Source organism: Vulpes lagopus, chromosome 5 (assembly GCF_018345385.1).
Source record: "Vulpes lagopus strain Blue_001 chromosome 5, ASM1834538v1, whole genome shotgun sequence".
NCBI lineage: Eukaryota > Metazoa > Chordata > Mammalia > Carnivora > Canidae > Vulpes > Vulpes lagopus.
The window spans coordinates 58505757-58524205 of NC_054828.1; the positions used below are offsets into that span (position 1 = coordinate 58505757).

The 18449-nt window shown below is 45.1% G+C and overlaps 1 protein-coding gene across 2 annotated transcripts in view; it reads left to right on the forward strand.

Annotated features, from left to right (window-relative positions):
* The first annotated feature begins 1946 nt into the window (after positions 1–1946).
* CPM (carboxypeptidase M) overlaps positions 1947–18449 on the forward strand; it is a 75313-nt gene continuing 58810 nt past the window's right edge. The window contains exons 1-2 of one of the 2 annotated variants that reach the window (XM_041755903.1): positions 1947–2042; positions 2988–3156. In XM_041755903.1, coding sequence (XP_041611837.1) covers positions 2991–3156 — 166 coding nt within the window. In that variant the 5' untranslated portion in view covers positions 1947–2042; positions 2988–2990. The remainder of the gene's footprint in view (positions 2043–2987; positions 3157–18449) is intronic. The other variant, XM_041755902.1, reaches the window with a different exon arrangement.

Here is an 18449-nt window from a genome sequence, read left to right on the forward strand (position 1 = left end):
CCAATGCTGTCCCTGGACCACACTTGGAGTCCCTAGGTTTTAGACCTTCAGCCCTCAATCCTCTGTACTCTACCTCCATTCTCTGGTTGGCTCTCCTCTAGATTTGCTTCCCTCCCTACCTACTATGAACCTCAACGTAATTTCAATTATACTTCACCCCTTTGTTTTTCTGGGACAACCCTTGCGGTGTCCACCCAGGACCGACAAAGCCACCATTTCTCCAGTCTCCAGCACCACTGAAGGAAACCCTAGAGCTGCTACTTTCTTCTATAACAAATGTATCATTTCTGAAGTCAGATCTGCAAGCTTTCCCTTTGTTCCTTGTCAGCATCCTTTCCCATTATTATAGTAACTTTGCCTAAATGTGACCTCCTCTGTGACCCCATTCTGTCTGCTTGGAGGCCTCTGAGTTGATGAACAACAGTGAAAGACCTTCTTCGAGCCATCTAGTAGAAGCCACATTTAGCACAGTCACTGCTGCATACTTTCTAAAAAGCTGCTCAAAACCCCAACGTCCTGTTAACCCCGACTCTTAGAAGTCTGCCGAAAGGCTTGTGAATGAAATTAGAGTATTTAAACACCACCTCGCACAGTCCTTACAACTTTAGTTAGGCAGGTGTAATCATTTCCATTTTAAGGACCAGGAAACGACGGCACAGCGAGTTGACACAACCACTGAGAGAGCATGGATTAGCACCCAAATCGGGTGCCGCTAGTCTTGGGGTTTATCCATCCAGGCTCTGCTGCCTGGAAATCACAGGAGGCCTCATTGTTCCCAGGAGCTCAATTCTACAATAGTGTCTGTATCCGCAACAAAGAAGAGGCAGGCAAATCGGTCGCGGGTTTCAGCTCCTGATGGCATGTTTGATTCACTCAAGGCACTTTTTAAAAAATGTCCTTTCCAGGACCTCATCGAGAGAAATTTTGTTCAATTAGTTTTCAGTGGGACACTACTATTTTTAACCTGTTGAAGAGGAACGTTATCCCAAATCAGTGCTTTTCAAGCTTTTTAGACTCGCTGGACCCTTGGCACGAACGTCCAATTACTGACAGGTAATGTGTGACAGGTGCGTGAGGTCTTTGCCCTCACCACAGACCGCCTCTCGGGTTGGGGTGCGACCTTTGTTACCCCTAGTGCAAATGTAGACCACGCCATCCTCCCAGAAAGCAGCATTTAGGAAAGGAAGAAATTGGCCTAGGGAGGATTGGCGGAGGGAGTGTTGGACTTAAAAATCTCAGCTTTGCTTTCTTCCATGTGATTTCTAGTTTTAAATTTAACTGATTTAATCAATCTCATCCGCCAAATAAATTTGTCAGAAATTTTCCTGTACTCCACAATTGGCAATTTAAAACTTCGACACCTGAATCCCAGCGCAGGGCTGGACAGCCTGGCGCAGGTGGGAGCGGGGGCCCTAAGCTCGGCCGCAGGGGCCTGTGAGGGCAGGTGGGGCTCTCCCCGCGTCTGGGCACCAGGTGAGCCGGGGCTCTCCCCGCATCCTGGGCGCCAGGTGAGCCAGGGCTCAGGGCTCGCGAGGCCAGGTGGGGCTCTCCCCGCGTCCGGGGCGCCAGGTGAGCCGGGGCTCAGCTCTCCGGCTGCAAACTCCCAGCAGCTGGCGACACCCAAAGCCCGCGCCCCCCGCCAGGAGCCCCGGTCGCGGGGAGGACACTCTTCCAACCCTCGGGCGCCCGCAAAACCTGGGGACGTGACCGTCTTCCGCCGCCACCCCCACCCCCTCCCCGCCGCCCCGGACCCCCACCCACCCCCGGGTCCGCGCCTCCGGGACCCCCCCACCCCCGCCGCCCCCCGGGTCCCCGCCGCCGCGGGCCGGGATCGCCCAGGTGCGAAGGGCGCAGGGCGCAGGGCCGCCCCGCCCCGGGGATCCGCGGGCGCCCGGCTGGGCGGGCGGGACGTCGGTCGGGGGCGGGGGCGGGGGCGGGGCGGCGCCCGGGAGCGGCCGTCCCCCGCGCGGCTAAATGTCGGGTCCCGGGGCGGCGGGCGGCGGTGCGCACCGGGCAGGGGTGAGCTGGGCGCGCCGAGCGGGGTGAGCGCTGCAGCCGCCGGGGGTCCCGGAGGGGAGGGGAGGGGATGGGAGGGCGGGGCGGGGGATGGGGGCGCTGCCCGGGCGCCGCTCGCACCGGGTCCCGCGGCGGCTTCCGAGGCTCCCTCCGCGGGAGCAGGGCGCAGGGGGCGCGGGGGCCGAGGCGGGGACTGGGGGGTCGAGGTAGGGACGGGGACGGCGGGGGGGGGGCCCGACGTACGGATGACTGGGGACCGAGCTGGGGACGGCGGGGGGCCCCGAGGTGGGGACGGGGGGGCCGAGGTGGGGACGGGGGGCCCGAGGTAGGGGCGGGGGGGCCCGAGCTGGGGATTGGGGGGCCGAGGTAGGGGCGGGGGGGCCCGAGGTGGGGGCGGGGGTGATGCCGAGGTAGGGGCGGGGGGGCCCGAGCTGGGGACTGGGGGGCCCGAGGTGGGGGCGGGGGGGATGCCGAGGTAGGGGAGGGGGGCCCGAGGTAGGGGCGGGGGGGGGCCGAGGTGGGGGCGGGGGGCCGAGGTAGGGGCGGCGGGGCCCGAGGTAGGGGCGGCGGGGCCCGAGGTGGGGACTGGGGGCCCGAGCTGGGGACTGGGGGGCCCGAGGTGGGGGCGGGGGGGATGCCGAGGTAGGGGAGGGGGGCCCGAGGTAGGGGCGGCGGGGCCCGAGGTGGGGACGGGGGGCCCGAGCTGGGGACTGGGGGGCCCGAGGTGGGGGCGGGGGGGATGCCGAGGTAGGGGCGGGGGGGCCCGAGGTAGGGGCGGGGGGGGCCCGAGGTAAGGGGGGGGATGCCGAGCTGGGGACGGGGACGGCGCGGGGGCCCGACGTACGGATGGCTGGGGACCGAGCTGGGGACGGGGGGGGGACCGAGGTGGGGACGGGGGGGCCCGAGGTGGGGACGGGGCCGGGCCGGGCCGGGGGCCTGGCGGTGCGCTCAGCCTTTCTCGTGTCCCGCAGAGCATGCAGGTCGCGCGCCTGTGCCTGTGCCTGGGGCTGCTGCTGCCCGCGGCGGCCGCGCTGGAGTTCGCCTACCACCACCAGGAGCAGATGGAAGCGTTCCTGACGGCCGTGGCCCGGAACTACAGCTCCATCACCCGCTTACACAGCATCGGGAAGTCGGTGCAAGGTAGGGCGCGCCCGGCCGCTCGCCGGTGCCCGCGTGGTGAGCCCCGTGGTCGCGGCGGGGAGCAGGGGGCGGACCTGACGGCACCCTCCTGGCGGCCACCCGCTGCCCGTGGCGGTCACCGAGCCCGGCCAGGGACGCCCTTCCGTCGGGCTGGCGCCGGTTGCCCGAGGGGCGCCCTTTAGCTTTCCCTGGCGGATGAGCTTGGTGCCCGGAAAGCGTCCGGCCGCTGCCGCCTGGCGCTGCCTGCTTGTTGGCTTCCTCCCCGGTGGCTTGCGCCGTCCGCTCACTTGGTTTACAGTCCCCTGTAAGCTGCAGGGATTCCGTTCTGGCGGTGAGGTTTCCGTCGGGTGCAGTTACCCCCGGGACTTAGAGTGATGCAAAAACCATCATTTCTGGGGATCCCTGGGTGGCTCTGCGGTTGAGCGCCTGCCTGGCCCAGGCCGTGACCCCGGGGTCCTGGGATCCGGTCCCCGCATCAGGCTCCCCGATGAGGCATAGAGCCTGTGTCTCTGCCTCTCTCTGCCTCTCTCTCCCTCATGCATAAATAAAATCTTTAAGAAAAACCCACCATTTCTATAAGTTTCCTTTAACGTTGAATAGTATCATTGGTAAGATTTGTGTCCTGTGTAATTAGCCCTCTTAAAGTTATGCAAAAGAGTGGCTCTGATCATGATTACTGGCTGTTTTAGAATCACCCATTTGAATAGGACGATTGCCTGATAATAAATGGATGCCAGCAATGACTGGGAAGAGCATTTTCACATTTATCATTTAATTGCTTCATTGTTTGAATTTAGAAACTATGTATTAAGTATAAATGACTATACGTTGTTTCGTTTTTATAGACAAGAATTTGAATCAGAGAGATGCTAAATGTTTTACTCAAGATCACCAGATGGTAGATTTTATAACCAGGACTGGCATTCAGATCACTCTACTTAAAGGCAAAGATACTCGAGGATGCGGCAAATAGTTTATCAAAACATTCTTAATGTTTTTATGTTGGTACCTTTAAAGGGATTACCTGATGCTTAAATCAAAAGTTTGGTCAAGTTTATGCATCTCTTAATAAGGTGCGCTCAAACTCTACATCTAGATTTTAGCTCTGAGCCTTTGATGCAAGGAGTGTCTCTTAATTACCATATTCTCAGTCATTTAAAAAAAATTAAAGTCCTGGTTTTTATATTAAAGAAGACCTATTACACAAACTTACATGCAGTACAAGATAAAAAACGCTGGGTCATGTGTGTAATGGTATCTTTTTCAAACAACGTTGCCAGAGAGTTGGTGTCAGAATTACTCTATATTGCTCTAATAATCCAAATTACAGAGGTTGGGTGTGTGAGAAATCGTGTCTTGAATCAGCATATGTACTCAGCCTTTTGAAATCCTTTCCCCCTAGGGCTAAAGAAGAGCAATTTTAAAAGATCTAAGAATACTAATTATCTTAATAAAGCAAATATAACACAACTATCTTGAGTTATTGTTCAGTCATCATTTAAACCACAAGATGATGAGGGTGTTGCTAATTTTAAGTACTGAGTGATCTGGCAAGTTTTGGCAATTGGGGAATCTCTTTCCTAATGTGAACCGATCCGTCTTGCGTGATATCAGACCACAGTAACAGTGAGAGCCCTTAGCCTCCCCCACACACACACTTTGTATGTCTGTACTCTTGTGGTTAAAGGACTGAGAAACTATCATGTAAAAATAAAATCTGACACCAGTAGTCAAATGGCTGTGCTGAATATTCTGAATAATTCCTCTGATTAGGAAAAAGGTTCCAAGAGGTGGGTGTTAAACTGTACACTGTGTCATTGCATGTGTGATATCATGACCATTGAAAATCAGTGCTCACTTGTTGACACCCTTTTCACTAGATAGGCAGTTTTCCCTGGCCGTCCCACCCCCTGGTGTGGGATACATTTGCTTGGCAAACAGCTTTTACCATACATATTATTTATTTTTATTATGAACATGGGCAATGTACCTAGAAGAGAGTAATATTCCTATCTGACCAAATATATTCTTAGGTTTTGTAAATGCACATCACCTGTATTTTTGTTGCTGTAATCATGGATCCTAGTCTGCCTTTCTCCTCAATTCACACGATTTCATTCCATATTTCTGCAAACTGACAAAGTCTGCAGATGTAAATTGGTTGCCTGCTATATAGTGTTTTATCCTCTTGGCTATGTGAACGGTCTTAGTCATTCACCTTTTTGGGGCCTCTAGGTAGCTCTGATCTGTTACAAATCATGATGCTTTAAAAGTTTTGATACAGGTTGTGATGATTATCTTCCATTATAATTGGTGGGGTTTTTTTTTTTCAATTTTTTATTTCGAAATACTTGAAACCTACACAAAAGTTGAGCCCACATATACCCTTCACCCGGATTCATCCATAGTATACTGATCATATTTCATTTGAACCTTTTGGAGGAAACCCTGTTATCTAATAACCTAGCAAAATCCTAGGTGAAACAAGAGAAGCAACTCAAAAAACTGACCACCGAATTGAGAAAAACTAGAAAAGGGACAATATTCAGTGGTTTACTCATTCCTCCATTTAGTTAAGTGAATATACCACCACCACCACCCCTTTTTTTTCCCCCACTCCTAACCCGTGTCTAGCATCGTGTCTAGCACGATGTTGGCCCATATTCAGTAATTTATATGTTTGTTAAATGAATATTTGCTGAGTGAAAGCTGTGGGAAGCAAGCAAAATTGTGTGCCATTCATTGCCTGCCAGTAGGTCGCCCCCTTTATTTTATTTTTAAAGATTTTATTTATTTATTCATGAAAGAGAGGCCAAGACACAGGCAGAGGGAGAAGCAGGCTCCCTGCAGGGAGCCCGATGCAGGACTGGATCCTGGGTCTCCAGGATCGCGCCCTGGGCCAATGGCAGACACTCAACCCCTGAGCCATCCAGGCGTCCCTAGGTAGCCCCCTTTAAAGGACAAAAGTATTTATTGTGGATCCCCAACAAGCCTCTTCACACCCCCCAAAATTTATATTTTTCGGGATCCCTGGGTGGCGCAGTGGTTTAGCGCCTGCCTTTGGCCCAGGGCGCGATCCTGGAGACCCGGGATCGAATCCCACGTCAGGCTCCCGGTGCATGGAGCCTGCTTCTCCCTCTGCCTGTGTCTCTGCCTCTCTCTCTCTCACTGTGTGCCTATCATAAATAAATAAAAATTTAAAAAAAAAAATTAAAAAAAAAAATTTATATTTTTCTTTTTGCCACCACTTTTTTTTTTAGCTTTTTAATTCCAGTTAGTTAACATACAGTGTAATACTAGTTTTCAGCAGTTCTAAATAACACCCAGCGCTCATCACAAGTGCCCCTCTTAATCCCCATCACCCCTTCTCACCTATCCTGCCCTCCCCTCCCCTCTGGTAACTCTCAGATTTCTATGAGTCCATTTCTTGATCTTGTTTCTCTTTTTCCTTTGTTTCTTAAACTCCACATATGAGTGAAACCATAAGGTACTTGTCTTTCTCCAACTGACATCTTGCTTACCATCACACTCAAGCTCTATCCATATTGTTGTAAATGGCACGATTTCATTTTTTATGGCTAAATAATATTCCTTTGTGTGTGTGTGTGTGTGTGTGTATATACATATTTTCTTTATCCAATACTCAATCAGTGGACACTTGGCTGCTCCCCTATCTTGGCTATTGTGAATCCTGCTGCTACAAACATAGGGGTACACATACCCCTTTGAATTCGTGTTTTGGTATTTTTGGGGTAAATACCCAGTAGTACAAGTACTGGAGGGTACTTGTACAAATAGTACAAGTTCTATTTGTAACTTTTTGAGGAACCTCCATTCTGTTTTCCCAGAGTGACTGCACCAGTCTACATTCCCAACAGTGAACGAATATTTCTTTTTCTAGTTTTAGGACCATTTAAAATGAGATTTTTCTGCCATCTCAGTTTTAAGAATCTTCCATCCTGCTAAGTCTAACGTTTATCTGAATAAAGAAGGTTGCAAAGGGCAAGGAGTAGATAATAAAAATCTATTAGCAAGTGCTTTCCACCTTACAGGTTTTAATACATCACTTCAATCTCAACAACTCCTGAGTAGGTATTGTTACCCTTGAGTTTACAAAACAGGTCAAATAAGGCACAGGGGGGGGGATCCCTGTGTGGCTCAGCAGTTAAGCACCTGCCTCCGGCCCAGGACGTGATCCTGGAGACCCGGGATCGAGTCCTACGTCGGGCTCCCTGCCTGCTTCTCCCTCTGCCTGTGTCTCTCCCTGTCTCTCATGAATAAATAAACAAAATCTTTAACTTCCTGTGCCTCTTTTTTTTTTTTTTAATTAACTTGCTGAAGCTCACACAGCCAGTAAGTGTTAGAGGATGCGAATACAGATCCGTGTACCTCCCAAGCACCTCTCTTTGCCCTTTAAAGAAGCAGTTTGACACAGATGTAGATAGCTACATGGAGATTGAAGTTGTTAGTGGAAGGTTTCAGAGTCCTGGTTTGGGCACGTTTGATTTGAAAGTATAGCTTCTGCTGAAGATCTACAGCTGGTTTGTCCATCACAGTAGGAGTCACCCGGCTATCGAGCAGTTGGAATGTGACTAGGGAAAATTGAGATGTGCTGAAAGTGATTTTGCAGCTTTAATGCAAAACAAACAAAAAAACCTTAATGTTTGTGTTGATCACTTGTTGAAATAATTTATAACTATAGGTTAAAAGTATATTTAAAATTTCACCTGCTTCTTTACTTTTGTTAATGCAGTCACAGTTACTAGAACATTTTACATGATACGGCTTGCAGCATATGTTGATTGGGCTGTGCTGACCTAGACGGACATCGTTAGTAACTTTTTTTTTTTTTTTTTTTTTGCGTGCAAAAAGAATCCGAGTTCATTTAGAGAATTTGGAAGATACAGCAAAGCACCAAGAAGGAAATTCAAATCTCACTGCAGAAAGCAAACCTTTGGTAGGCTAAAACCACTGCGTGTGCTGTTCTGCGCCTTTCCCTGCCTCGCGCTAAGCCAATGATCGTGTTTGTCCATGCAAACGTGTTATTTCCAAAATTTGACTTTTAATGCCTGCCTTGTGTCCTACCAATGGATATCTTAGTGTCTATTTAACTTGTACCCCACTGATGGGCATGTAGTTTGTAAAGTTTTCCTGTTAGAAACAATGCCATCGTGTAGACATCTTCATAGCTAAGACAGCAAAAGTTGTTGGGATGTGGACTTTGGAACCTCAGGCCCGAGTGCAAATTCTAGACCCTCTACTCTGTAGCAGTGTGACCTGCAGTTGCTGGATAATTGGGGCACATAGTAAGTGCTACATCAAAGCTGCTGCTGGGGATACAGTAGCTGCTACAGAGGGAGAAGTTGCCTCAAAGGAAACTACCAGATTGTAGGCAATTTAATGTATTTGATGCATGTAACCAAATTGCTTTCCCAAAAAGATTGTCTTGACTTTTATGATCTCATAAGAAACATATGCTAAGAGAAAACAACTTCTCTAAATCTTCTTTTCTTCATAAATCAGTATGGACGTTAGTGGTTTGAAAGGTAACTGTGGTATTTGTCAGTATGGAGTTTGGGTTGTACAAGATGAATCTGTTGTAGAGGGAGGCCTACTTTCCTGCCTAGCGCCCACGGTTAACAACACTGTACTGTAGGCCTAAAAATGTCCTAAGAGGATAGATCTTATGTTGCCTTCTTATAAAAGGCATAATAATAAGGATTATTGAAGTCTCGAATTTTCATTGTTTAATGAATAGGGAAGTATTTCTCATGCTTTTCTCCCAACAACACTTACCTTCACGTATTCATTCAATAGATATTAATTGAACTACTGTGCCGGGAGTAATAACCATTTCAGATGCTCAGTAACCCCCCCCCACCAACCTGATAATTGGTTTAGACTCCTGCCCCAAAGAGGCATGTACTGTGTTCTCCTACACAGATCTTTGTCCACGGTCCTGGATGGGGGTAGATTTTAGCTGGTGATTTTCCCTCAGAAGAGAACATTGTGTATAAAACGTTGCCACAACATTTGCCTTTCTATCACACTCTCCATTTCTCAAGTGTGATCATAAAGCCACTTTGCTTGGGACCCTGTATTAAATGTTCTTTTTTTTTTTTTCTTGAGCAAGAGGGGGCACATATGCACACAAACAAGGGTGGGGGCAGAGGGAGAGTGAGCCCGCTTGACATTCTCCATCTCATGACTCTGAGACCATGACCTGAGCCAAAATCAAGAGTTTAACTGACTTAAACTAAGATGCTTTCCTGATTGAGCCACCCCAGTGTTCCTAAAATGCTTATTATGATGTAAATACTGACATATTGAGGACCAAATATCAGGAAAATCATTAAAATCTAAGAACTTCTGTAATGTATGTGATTTAAAGCTATATTGGTTTGGCAAAACTTTCTGCTCCTTGAACAGTTTAAAAGGCAAAATCCTTTTCTGAAACCTATTACAAATATTTGCTTTGTTTGTGACCATTCAAGGTTTCTTAAAGATCTGCCTTTTTTTTTAATGCAGAAATGATTTAGGGATCCCTAGGTGGCGCAGCGGTTTAGCGCCTGCCTTTGGCCCAGGGCGCAATCCTGGAGACCCGGGATCGAATCCCACGTCGGGCTCCCGGTGCATGGAGCCTGCTTCTCCCTCTGCCTGTGTCTCTGCCCCTCTCTCTCTCTCTCTGTGTGTGTGTGTGTGTGTGTGTGTGTGACTATCATAAATAAATAAAAATTTAAAAAAAAAGAAATGATTTAGACTTCCCCTACGTTTGTTCTATATTTTATAAGAGGAACGTGAGACCGAATATCCACAAAGTGACATAGAATTTTACTCTGCTTCTTAGATCTAGTAACTATTTTTATTCCAAGTCTCAAACATATCTAAACAGCAACACTTTAGGGACAAGTGGCATTTGAGACTTTTAAAAAGTAATGACAGCCAACATCAAGTAAGTTTTACTATTTGGCTGGTACTTGTTTCACCTGGTGATTCTAACAGTGGTTTGAAATACCATTATTATCCAATTTACACATGAAGAATTGAGATTAAATGAGTTGTACATAGTAAATGACAGAGGAACCAAACTATCAGTAAGTGATTGAAACCAATGTCTGCCTTGTGCCAAATATTGAACCTTCTTTACTATAAAGTTTCTCCAGCTACTTTTTCCTCTGCCCTGTTCCTTACCTCCTCGGCTCTGTGTGTCCTGCCCACCCCATCTTGCCTCTGACCCTTGATCTGAAAAAGTTGACAAGCATCCTCAATCATCCAAGAAAAGTCTTATATTAAGTTTTTTTTTAATGTGTTAAGTGATCCTCTGTGGAATTCCTTGACTCCCTTTAAGTATTCGGTTTCATCTAAACCAGTTCAGATTCCATCTTTTGTTGTAAAGATAATTTTTTTTCTATATGCAAAACTCTGAGTATGAGGTGAAAGGAGACTTCTGAGATTCTGATTTGCACACTTAAGGGGCATCCACCCACCAAAATGCCATCTCTTCGGAGACTGGCTATTCTCCTTAAGAGCAGTACCGCCCCCTGGGGGAATTTTGGAAATGTGAGCTGGAGGTTTAGGCCATAACTTAAAAATCTTTGGGAGGGGGTGGGGGGCGGAACCCGTCTGATGCATTCTTCTGATCTTGTCAGCAATGCATGAATAGTTATGCAGAGGAAAGAAGCTGTCACTCATGTTTCCTAATGCCCTCTAAGACCAGTTTACAGTTATCTGAACCTAAAACTACATTCTGTTTTATGTACAAATAAAAATAGTTTCCCATAGTCTTAATATAAACTGAACTTTTCAGGAATGTAACTGTATGTCAGTTGAGGGGAAATTCTATTTTCCGCAGCTCTGAACTTGACTGAGCAGGACGAACTTGACTGAGCAGGACTTCACAAAAAAAACTGACACCAGTGACCACGCAGCTGAATCAGTCAGCCTTTGTAGCAGATGCAAGTGGTGACTTTCAGGCACGGACATAAGCGTCTCACTTTCTCCTGTCTTCTAGTGAATCATGCCCCAATTCTTACCTAGTGATCCCATACTCTATTCTAAGTTGTTTTCCTTTTATTTATCTTTATATAATTTGAATGTTCTATTGATCTTCTTGAAATCATGTATGTAAATGTGTTATGCCAGCATAGTAAAGGAAGATAGATTGGACCTGAAGAAAAGAGGCGTAAACTGATAGGGTTAGGAACTGTTGAAGTAAAATCACAGACCTAAAAAAATAAATAAATAAAATAAAATCACAGACCTAGATTCAAGTTTATGTAGCCAGCATCCAAAAGGTGTTTGGTCTCTGTTCTTAATCAATGAATATGTGTGTCTGGAGGTAACACTGGCGGTGACAGCGGTGTCTGGAGTCAAGCAATAAAAACTGCCATTAGTCCTGTCTCCTTCTTTTAGTTTATATATCTAGAATGCCCCTTTCTTTAAGAGTACCTAAGATAAAAAGAATTCTAAAGGAAGAAAAAAAGTTTAAGATTATTTCAAATTCCAACTTGCCTCTGGGTTAGGAGAAAGCGATTAAATCAGATGGTCCTATCTAGTGATTTAAAGCAATTTGTCTTCCTCCTAGCTCCTTGGTGTTGAATGTAATAGAGTATAGTGGTCTGCTGAGAAGTTACTACATCCTAATTTGAGTTTGGTTAAAAGTTAATTATAGAGCTACCCTACAACCCAGCAATTGCACTACTGGGTATTTATCTCAAAGATAGAAATGTAGAGAAATAACAGGACCCCTGCACCCCAATGTCCAAAGCAGCAATGCCCACAATAGCCAAATTGTGGAAGGAGCCATGATTAGGTTTGACAGATGATTAGGTTTGACAGATATATATAATATATATTTATATATATTTCTCAGCCAACAGAAGAGACAAATACCTACCAATTACTTCAATGTGGATGGAACTGGAGGGTATTATGCTGAGTGTAATGAGTCATTCAAAGAGAATTATCATTGGTTTCACTCATATGTGGAATATAAGAAGTAGTGAAAGGGACCACAAGGGAAGGGGGGGAACTGAGTGGGGAAAAATTAGACAGGGAGACCCCTAAGTCTAGGAAACGAAGGGTTGCAGAAGGGTAACTGGGTGATGGGCACTGAGGAGGGTACCTGATGAGATGAGCACTGGGTGTTATATGTTGGCAAATTGAATTTAAATCAAAAAAATAATAAAAGGAAACAGACAGGAGTTGCACATTAAGAGTGTTTCTCATCTCTGTAAGGATTGCTGCATGTCAGATGTTTTAAAGTACAAACTTTCTGGTCTGTGACCCATGGCATAATAGCTGCAGCAAGCTCAGCTGGAGGGCTTGGTCTCCATCAGAAAAAGGCTGCCAACTTCAAACAAATTGCCTTTAAACTGGCGCCGCGGACTTATCGTGAACTTACCCAGAGCCGCAGATAACAACAGCCTTTGGGGGGGGGGGGGGAGTAATAAAGGCATGAGCAGGCGTGCTCATGTATTGGGAAGGGTTACCCTTTCGCAGAGTTCAGTGGAAGAAACCAAGGAAATCCCCCTTCTAAGTAAAGAGCTTCCCACCACTTGCTTTCCCAGATTTTTAATTTCTCTGATAGAAATCTCTGAGGAAACTAGAACCATACTTGAGCAAAACATGAACAATTATCCAAATACATGCCTAAGATACCTTTCTGACAAAGAACACAACTATGTTATGAACACAGACGAAATTTAGTACAATGTCCCATTTTTAGAGTGGGAATGGGTGTCCCAGGCCTTTTGATCACTCATTCAGTTCATTACGGCTTAGTTCTAAATGTTAACTCTCCCCGGAAGCCTTTCTCCATCCCTCGGGCAGAGTTAGCATCTCCCTGTACTCCTCTTCCTAGCACCTTCGGGGGCTTTAGCTCCGTTTGCACCTGTGGGGCAGGGTTCAGGCTGTGTTCATCTTCATATCCTAGGCCTGGATGTGTGCTTCTGAGAGGACGAGCACTGGCGTCAACCCTTAAAGAGTTTTTCCACCCATAGTAAGTGAAACATGAATATAAATCTACTTTCATACAGTATAGAACACAGTCACCTTATTACACTATATGCTTTTATGCAGTTACATTTCCCATCTCCAGCTTTAGGTATACAACTTTGTATCGGTACATAAATTGTATGTAGTAAGTACTTTAGTCTGTCAAGTATTTTATGGTATTTTTATGGTATTTGAGTGTCTAAGAAAAAAATAAATAGAAAATAGAAAAAAATTAAAAATAGAAAAAAAATGCATTCCCCAGTTGAGTAGCCTGTATCTGAAAGTAGTATTATGGTGTAAATAAATCTAATTAAACAGTAATGAGGAAACTGTTGAATTGCTCTTTTTATGACAAATAACCTAAGTTGGAGAGGTTGATGCCGCAGCTCCAGGATAAGTCACCGGGGTGTTGGAGGTGGTAGGAGGACATGAGTGTCTTCAGGCAGTGAAGGGGATAATTGAATTATTCTGACAAGCCTAGAGTCATCGGGTCCCCCAAATGCTAACTAAACATGTATTAAAAGTAAATATAGGAGATATGCATGCTCCTCCTGTAAGAAGACTTTGAGTAAATATCCCTTGTTTTATTTGAACAGTGCAAAGACAATTTAAGTGTCTATTTAGAGAATTTAAAAAGAGAGGAAAAGAATCCTGTGATGAAATCTGCCCCCTACCCCCCGACAGTTCAGCAGAGAATGGAAACCTCTCGATTCAAAGTGTCTTTTTTTTTTTTTTTTTTTCCCATCCACTCTCAGGAATGTTGTACAGATTTAAGATGAAGACCTCCAGCCCTCCAGCATGTTTAATTATCCTTGCTTGGAGTGGATCAGAAAGGCACAGGTACTGGAAATTCCCAGGTAGACAGACTGTGAAAGAACCTTAGTTTTTAGGTCCTACTAAATATTCATTCCCTTGCCCACCATTGGTAACTCAGTAAGTTCCACCCATTAATATCTTCTTAAAAGCAGGGGGTACTAGTCATTTTTGTGAGTATAGATGCCTCAAGATGTGTAGAGCACACAGATCGTTTTAACATGCAGCAATTCAACAGCTTCCCTATTACTTTTTAATCAGAAAGATTTATATGCCCTTTAATAATAATACCAGGTGTACATGCAGTTAAATTTCAGATAAAGGCTACTCAATTGGAGAATTTTTTTTTTTTCCTATTACTCTTAGGAACTCAGTTGAATAATCTTAACCATCCTAGAGGTAAGCCGAGCTGGTTTATCATTTGCTACTGGTAAGTTCCTCTCTGTTTTTAAAGAAACAAAGATAAACTGGGATATACCACATTCTGGGTTTAATAAAAACAGTTTAATTGGGCTTGGTCATCTTTTGTTTTAAGAACATGTACTTTTAAGTGCACAAAATGTGTTTATGGGATCTACAGCATACACTAGTTCCAAATGCAGAAGTGGGCAACAATCGCCAAGGCCCTGAGGTGGACAGGGTTATTGCTGTGTTCTAAGAACAGAAGCAAAACCAGGCAAGCTGGAGCATACTGAGCAAAGGGAGAGTTATATTGGGTGACGTTGGAGGTGCATGCAGGGACAGATCGTGGAGTACTTTGCAAGCCAATTCAAGCGTAGAAAGTTCAGTTCTGTTCTGAGGATAATAGGGAACCATTGGAGGGTTTTAAGGACAGCCATATAAACTGAGGCAGATTTTTTAAAAAGTAATTTTGGCTGCTGAATAGAGAATTAGAAAGGGGCAAGTATAGAAGCAGAGAGAATAATCTAGTTGTTATAATCCAAGCAAATGGTGATGGCAGTGATTTTGATTAAGATGGTGTATTAGAACTGGAAGGAAGTGGAAGGATTAGAGATTTGTTCCAGAAATAAAGCCAACAATACTGGCTAATGGATTGGAAGGGGAAGGGGGAGATCAGGAGGGGAAAAAAAAAAAAACAAAAACAGGAATGACCTTTAGCTTTTGTGCTTAGCTAACTGAATGTGGGAAGTATGATTGACCAAGATGGGGACAACTAGAAAAAGACAAGTTTGGGTTGAAATCAAGAGGTTTGATTGAGACAATTTTTGTAAGTTGAAGCCCTTAGTAGACAATCATTGGGGATGACCAGTAGTTGGGTATGGGTTTAGAGTTTGGGGGAGAGGTTGGCTAGAGAAATAAACAAATACACTTGAGGGTCATCGATATATAGATAATTTTCAGTTCCAGGAGTTTCAATACTAAAAGTGAGTGAAGATAACAGACCAGGATAGAGCTATAGGGCACTAGGCCATTACAATCTGGTAAAGCTAGAAGCCAGTTAAGGAGATGAAAAGTAGCAATATAGTAGGAGGAAAATAAGAGTGGGGTCACAGGCATCCAGGAAGGGCAGCATCTCAAGGAGCGATTTTGGGGTCCCCTTGACCACCCACTAGGAGCAGCATAATGATCTACATAGGTGAAGACCCAAAAGGTCGGAATTGGCTTCTTTACTCTCCCTAAAAATCTGTGAGGCCCCCCCGGATAGGTGTTTTTCTCCAGCTGTGAACTGTCCCTCCACCCAAGGAAGGCCACTCAAGTCTTGGCAGTCCAGGGCCCTTCAGAGGAGCTGGTCATGTGACTGTCCGACCATCCAGAGTGCAGGCTTCTGCAAGATACCAGGTGCATCTCATGAATCTTCATGTTTACTTTAAACGACACTTTGGCCTGGTGCGTCCTGGCCTTCCCTGGACATGGTGGTACAAAATCCCATCGTTCATTAGTGAGCATTTCAGGAGTACAGTGCTCAGAGTTTGGCTAGGGGTCCTTACTGCCACTGCAGGTGTTCCCAGAGATAAGCAAGAAGGGAGAAAACAGGCTGTGTTAACTCTTTCCTTGCTGAGGTCGTGGCTAACCCACCATGTGGAATGCTGCTAACACTGGAAATCGAGGGCCCTAGAGTGACGGGAGTTGAATTGTCGTTCTGTAGATCTATTTATTCCATTGATCCTGAGGACATTTATGGAAGGCCTAATATGGTTTGTGGCACACACTAGCTAGCAGAGGAATATAGAGATAAAGAAGTTAAACATGGTCCCTGCCCTCATGGGGTCGAGTGCCTGAGAAGTGATTAGGAGGGAAGAGACCCCCCCCCCCAGGAGATAAGGTATGGGAGCCACGGCAAAGAGATGCGCATGGCTGAGACCTGCAGGCGGCCAGGTGAGAGGGGGAAGGTGAGGCCGTAAACAGCACGTTCAAAGGCCCGGTGGTGAAGGAGCATCTGGACCTTGAGGAACACAAAATTCAGTGAGGCTGAAGAGGAGAGGGTGGAGGGGAAAGGAGGCAAGGTGGGAGGGTCAAGGAGAGGACCTTGTATGCTTTGTTGAAGATTTTTTTTTTTGCTTCATCCAGAAGGAACCAGAATCCCCCTAGGGATTCATACCTGACGGGAAAATGACAAATTTGTTTTCTGGATTGGAAATTTTCTGATTACTGTAATACAAAATGAAATGTACTCTCTCTGTGTGTGTGTGTGTGTGTGTGTGTGTGTGTGTGTGTGTGTGTGAGACTATCATAAATAAATAAAATTTTAAAAAAATATAGACACATTATGTGGATGTAATTTGTCTATATTTAAAAAAAAATGAAATGTAAACTTAAGATACCCTCTAAGAAATGAGGTGGTGCAGCCATTCCGGGGCAGGGGGCAGGGGGGAGTGTGGTTAGAGTATACACACCGGACTGAGACAATGAGAACACCAACAAGATGAAGTATCAAGTCTGTAAAAATAGCAGTTCCCAAGAACTATCAATGTGAAAACTTCTGATTTAAAGCCCATAATTGGATTGAATTGTTCATTTAAAATGTAAAGATTATTTTACCAATACCGTTTATTAGAGACGTTTCAATAGGGACTCCTGGGTGGCTCAGCAGGTGAGCATCTGCCTCCGGCTCAGGTCGTGACCCCAGGGTCCTGGGATCGAGTCCCATGTCCGGCTTCCCGCAGGGAGCCTGCTTCTCCCTCTGCCTGTGTCTCTCATGAATAAATAAATCTTAAAAAAAAAAAAAATTCAATACTGTATAACACACACTATCTTTTCTTTTTGCCCTCACAGATCACGTGAAAGGATTTTTTTTATTTTTTTTATTTTTAATTTTTTTTAATTTTTTAAATTTTCATTTATTTATGATAGTCACACAGAGAGAGAGAGAGGCAGAGACATAGGCAGAGGGAGAAGCAGGCTCCATGCACTGGGAGCCCAACGTGGGATTCGATCCCGGGTCTCCAGGATCGTGCCCTGGGCCAAAGGCAGGCGCCAAACTGCTGCGCCACCCAGGGATCCCGAAAGGATTTTTTTTAATCAGCAATTTTGGTGATTAAAGTTTCTACAGAAACTGATAAATATTAATATAATAATAATTATTAATTATATTAATATTTATAATTATAATAATTATATTAACATTATAATAATTTATAATATATAATTCTAGATTTATAATATAAACCTAGAATTCAGAAAGAAATGCTGGAGGATGTAGAAACAGATACTTTTTTCCCAGCTGTACTGAGATATAAGTATATAATACAGTATCATTAACTATGGTCCCCATGCCATACATTAGATCCTCAGAACTTGTCCTAGAAGTTTACCACTTGATAAGCATCTCCCCATTTCCCATGCTCCCTTCCCTGGTCCTTGGCAATCACCAATCCACTCTGCGAGTTTCGCTTTTTTTTAGATTCCACATATAAATGAGATTATAGAATATTTATCTACGTCTGACCTCCTTTAGCATAATGCCTTCAGGTTTCATCCATGTGGTCTTAAATGGCAGGGTCTCCTTTTTATGGTTGAATTACTTGTATCCCATTATATATCATAGAAAATTTAAATTTAACAGGCAATTTAAAATATTTATAATAGACTGTATACATAGTATGTGTTTTACTATATATGTGTTTTGTTTATCCATTCATCCATCTGTGGGCACTTAGGCTGTTTCCATGCCCTGGCTGGTATGAATAATGCTGCACTAAACATAGGGGTACAGATACCTCTTGGAGATAATGAGTTCATTTCTCTTGGATATATATCCAGAAGTGGGATTGCTGGATCATATAGTAGTTCTAGTTTTAACTTTTTTTTTTTTTTTTTTTTTGAGGAGCCACCATACTGTTTTCCATAATGGCTGTACCATTTGACATTCCCACCAATGGTGCACAGATACTTGCTACTTAAAAATAATGTTGGAATATTGTTCTTATGAAATACAACCATTTGCATTTCCAGGTGGTAGTGGCAGCACTGAGAAGGAACTTAATCATTTTCAAGGGAGGCTATTTGGGAGGAACAGCAAGGAT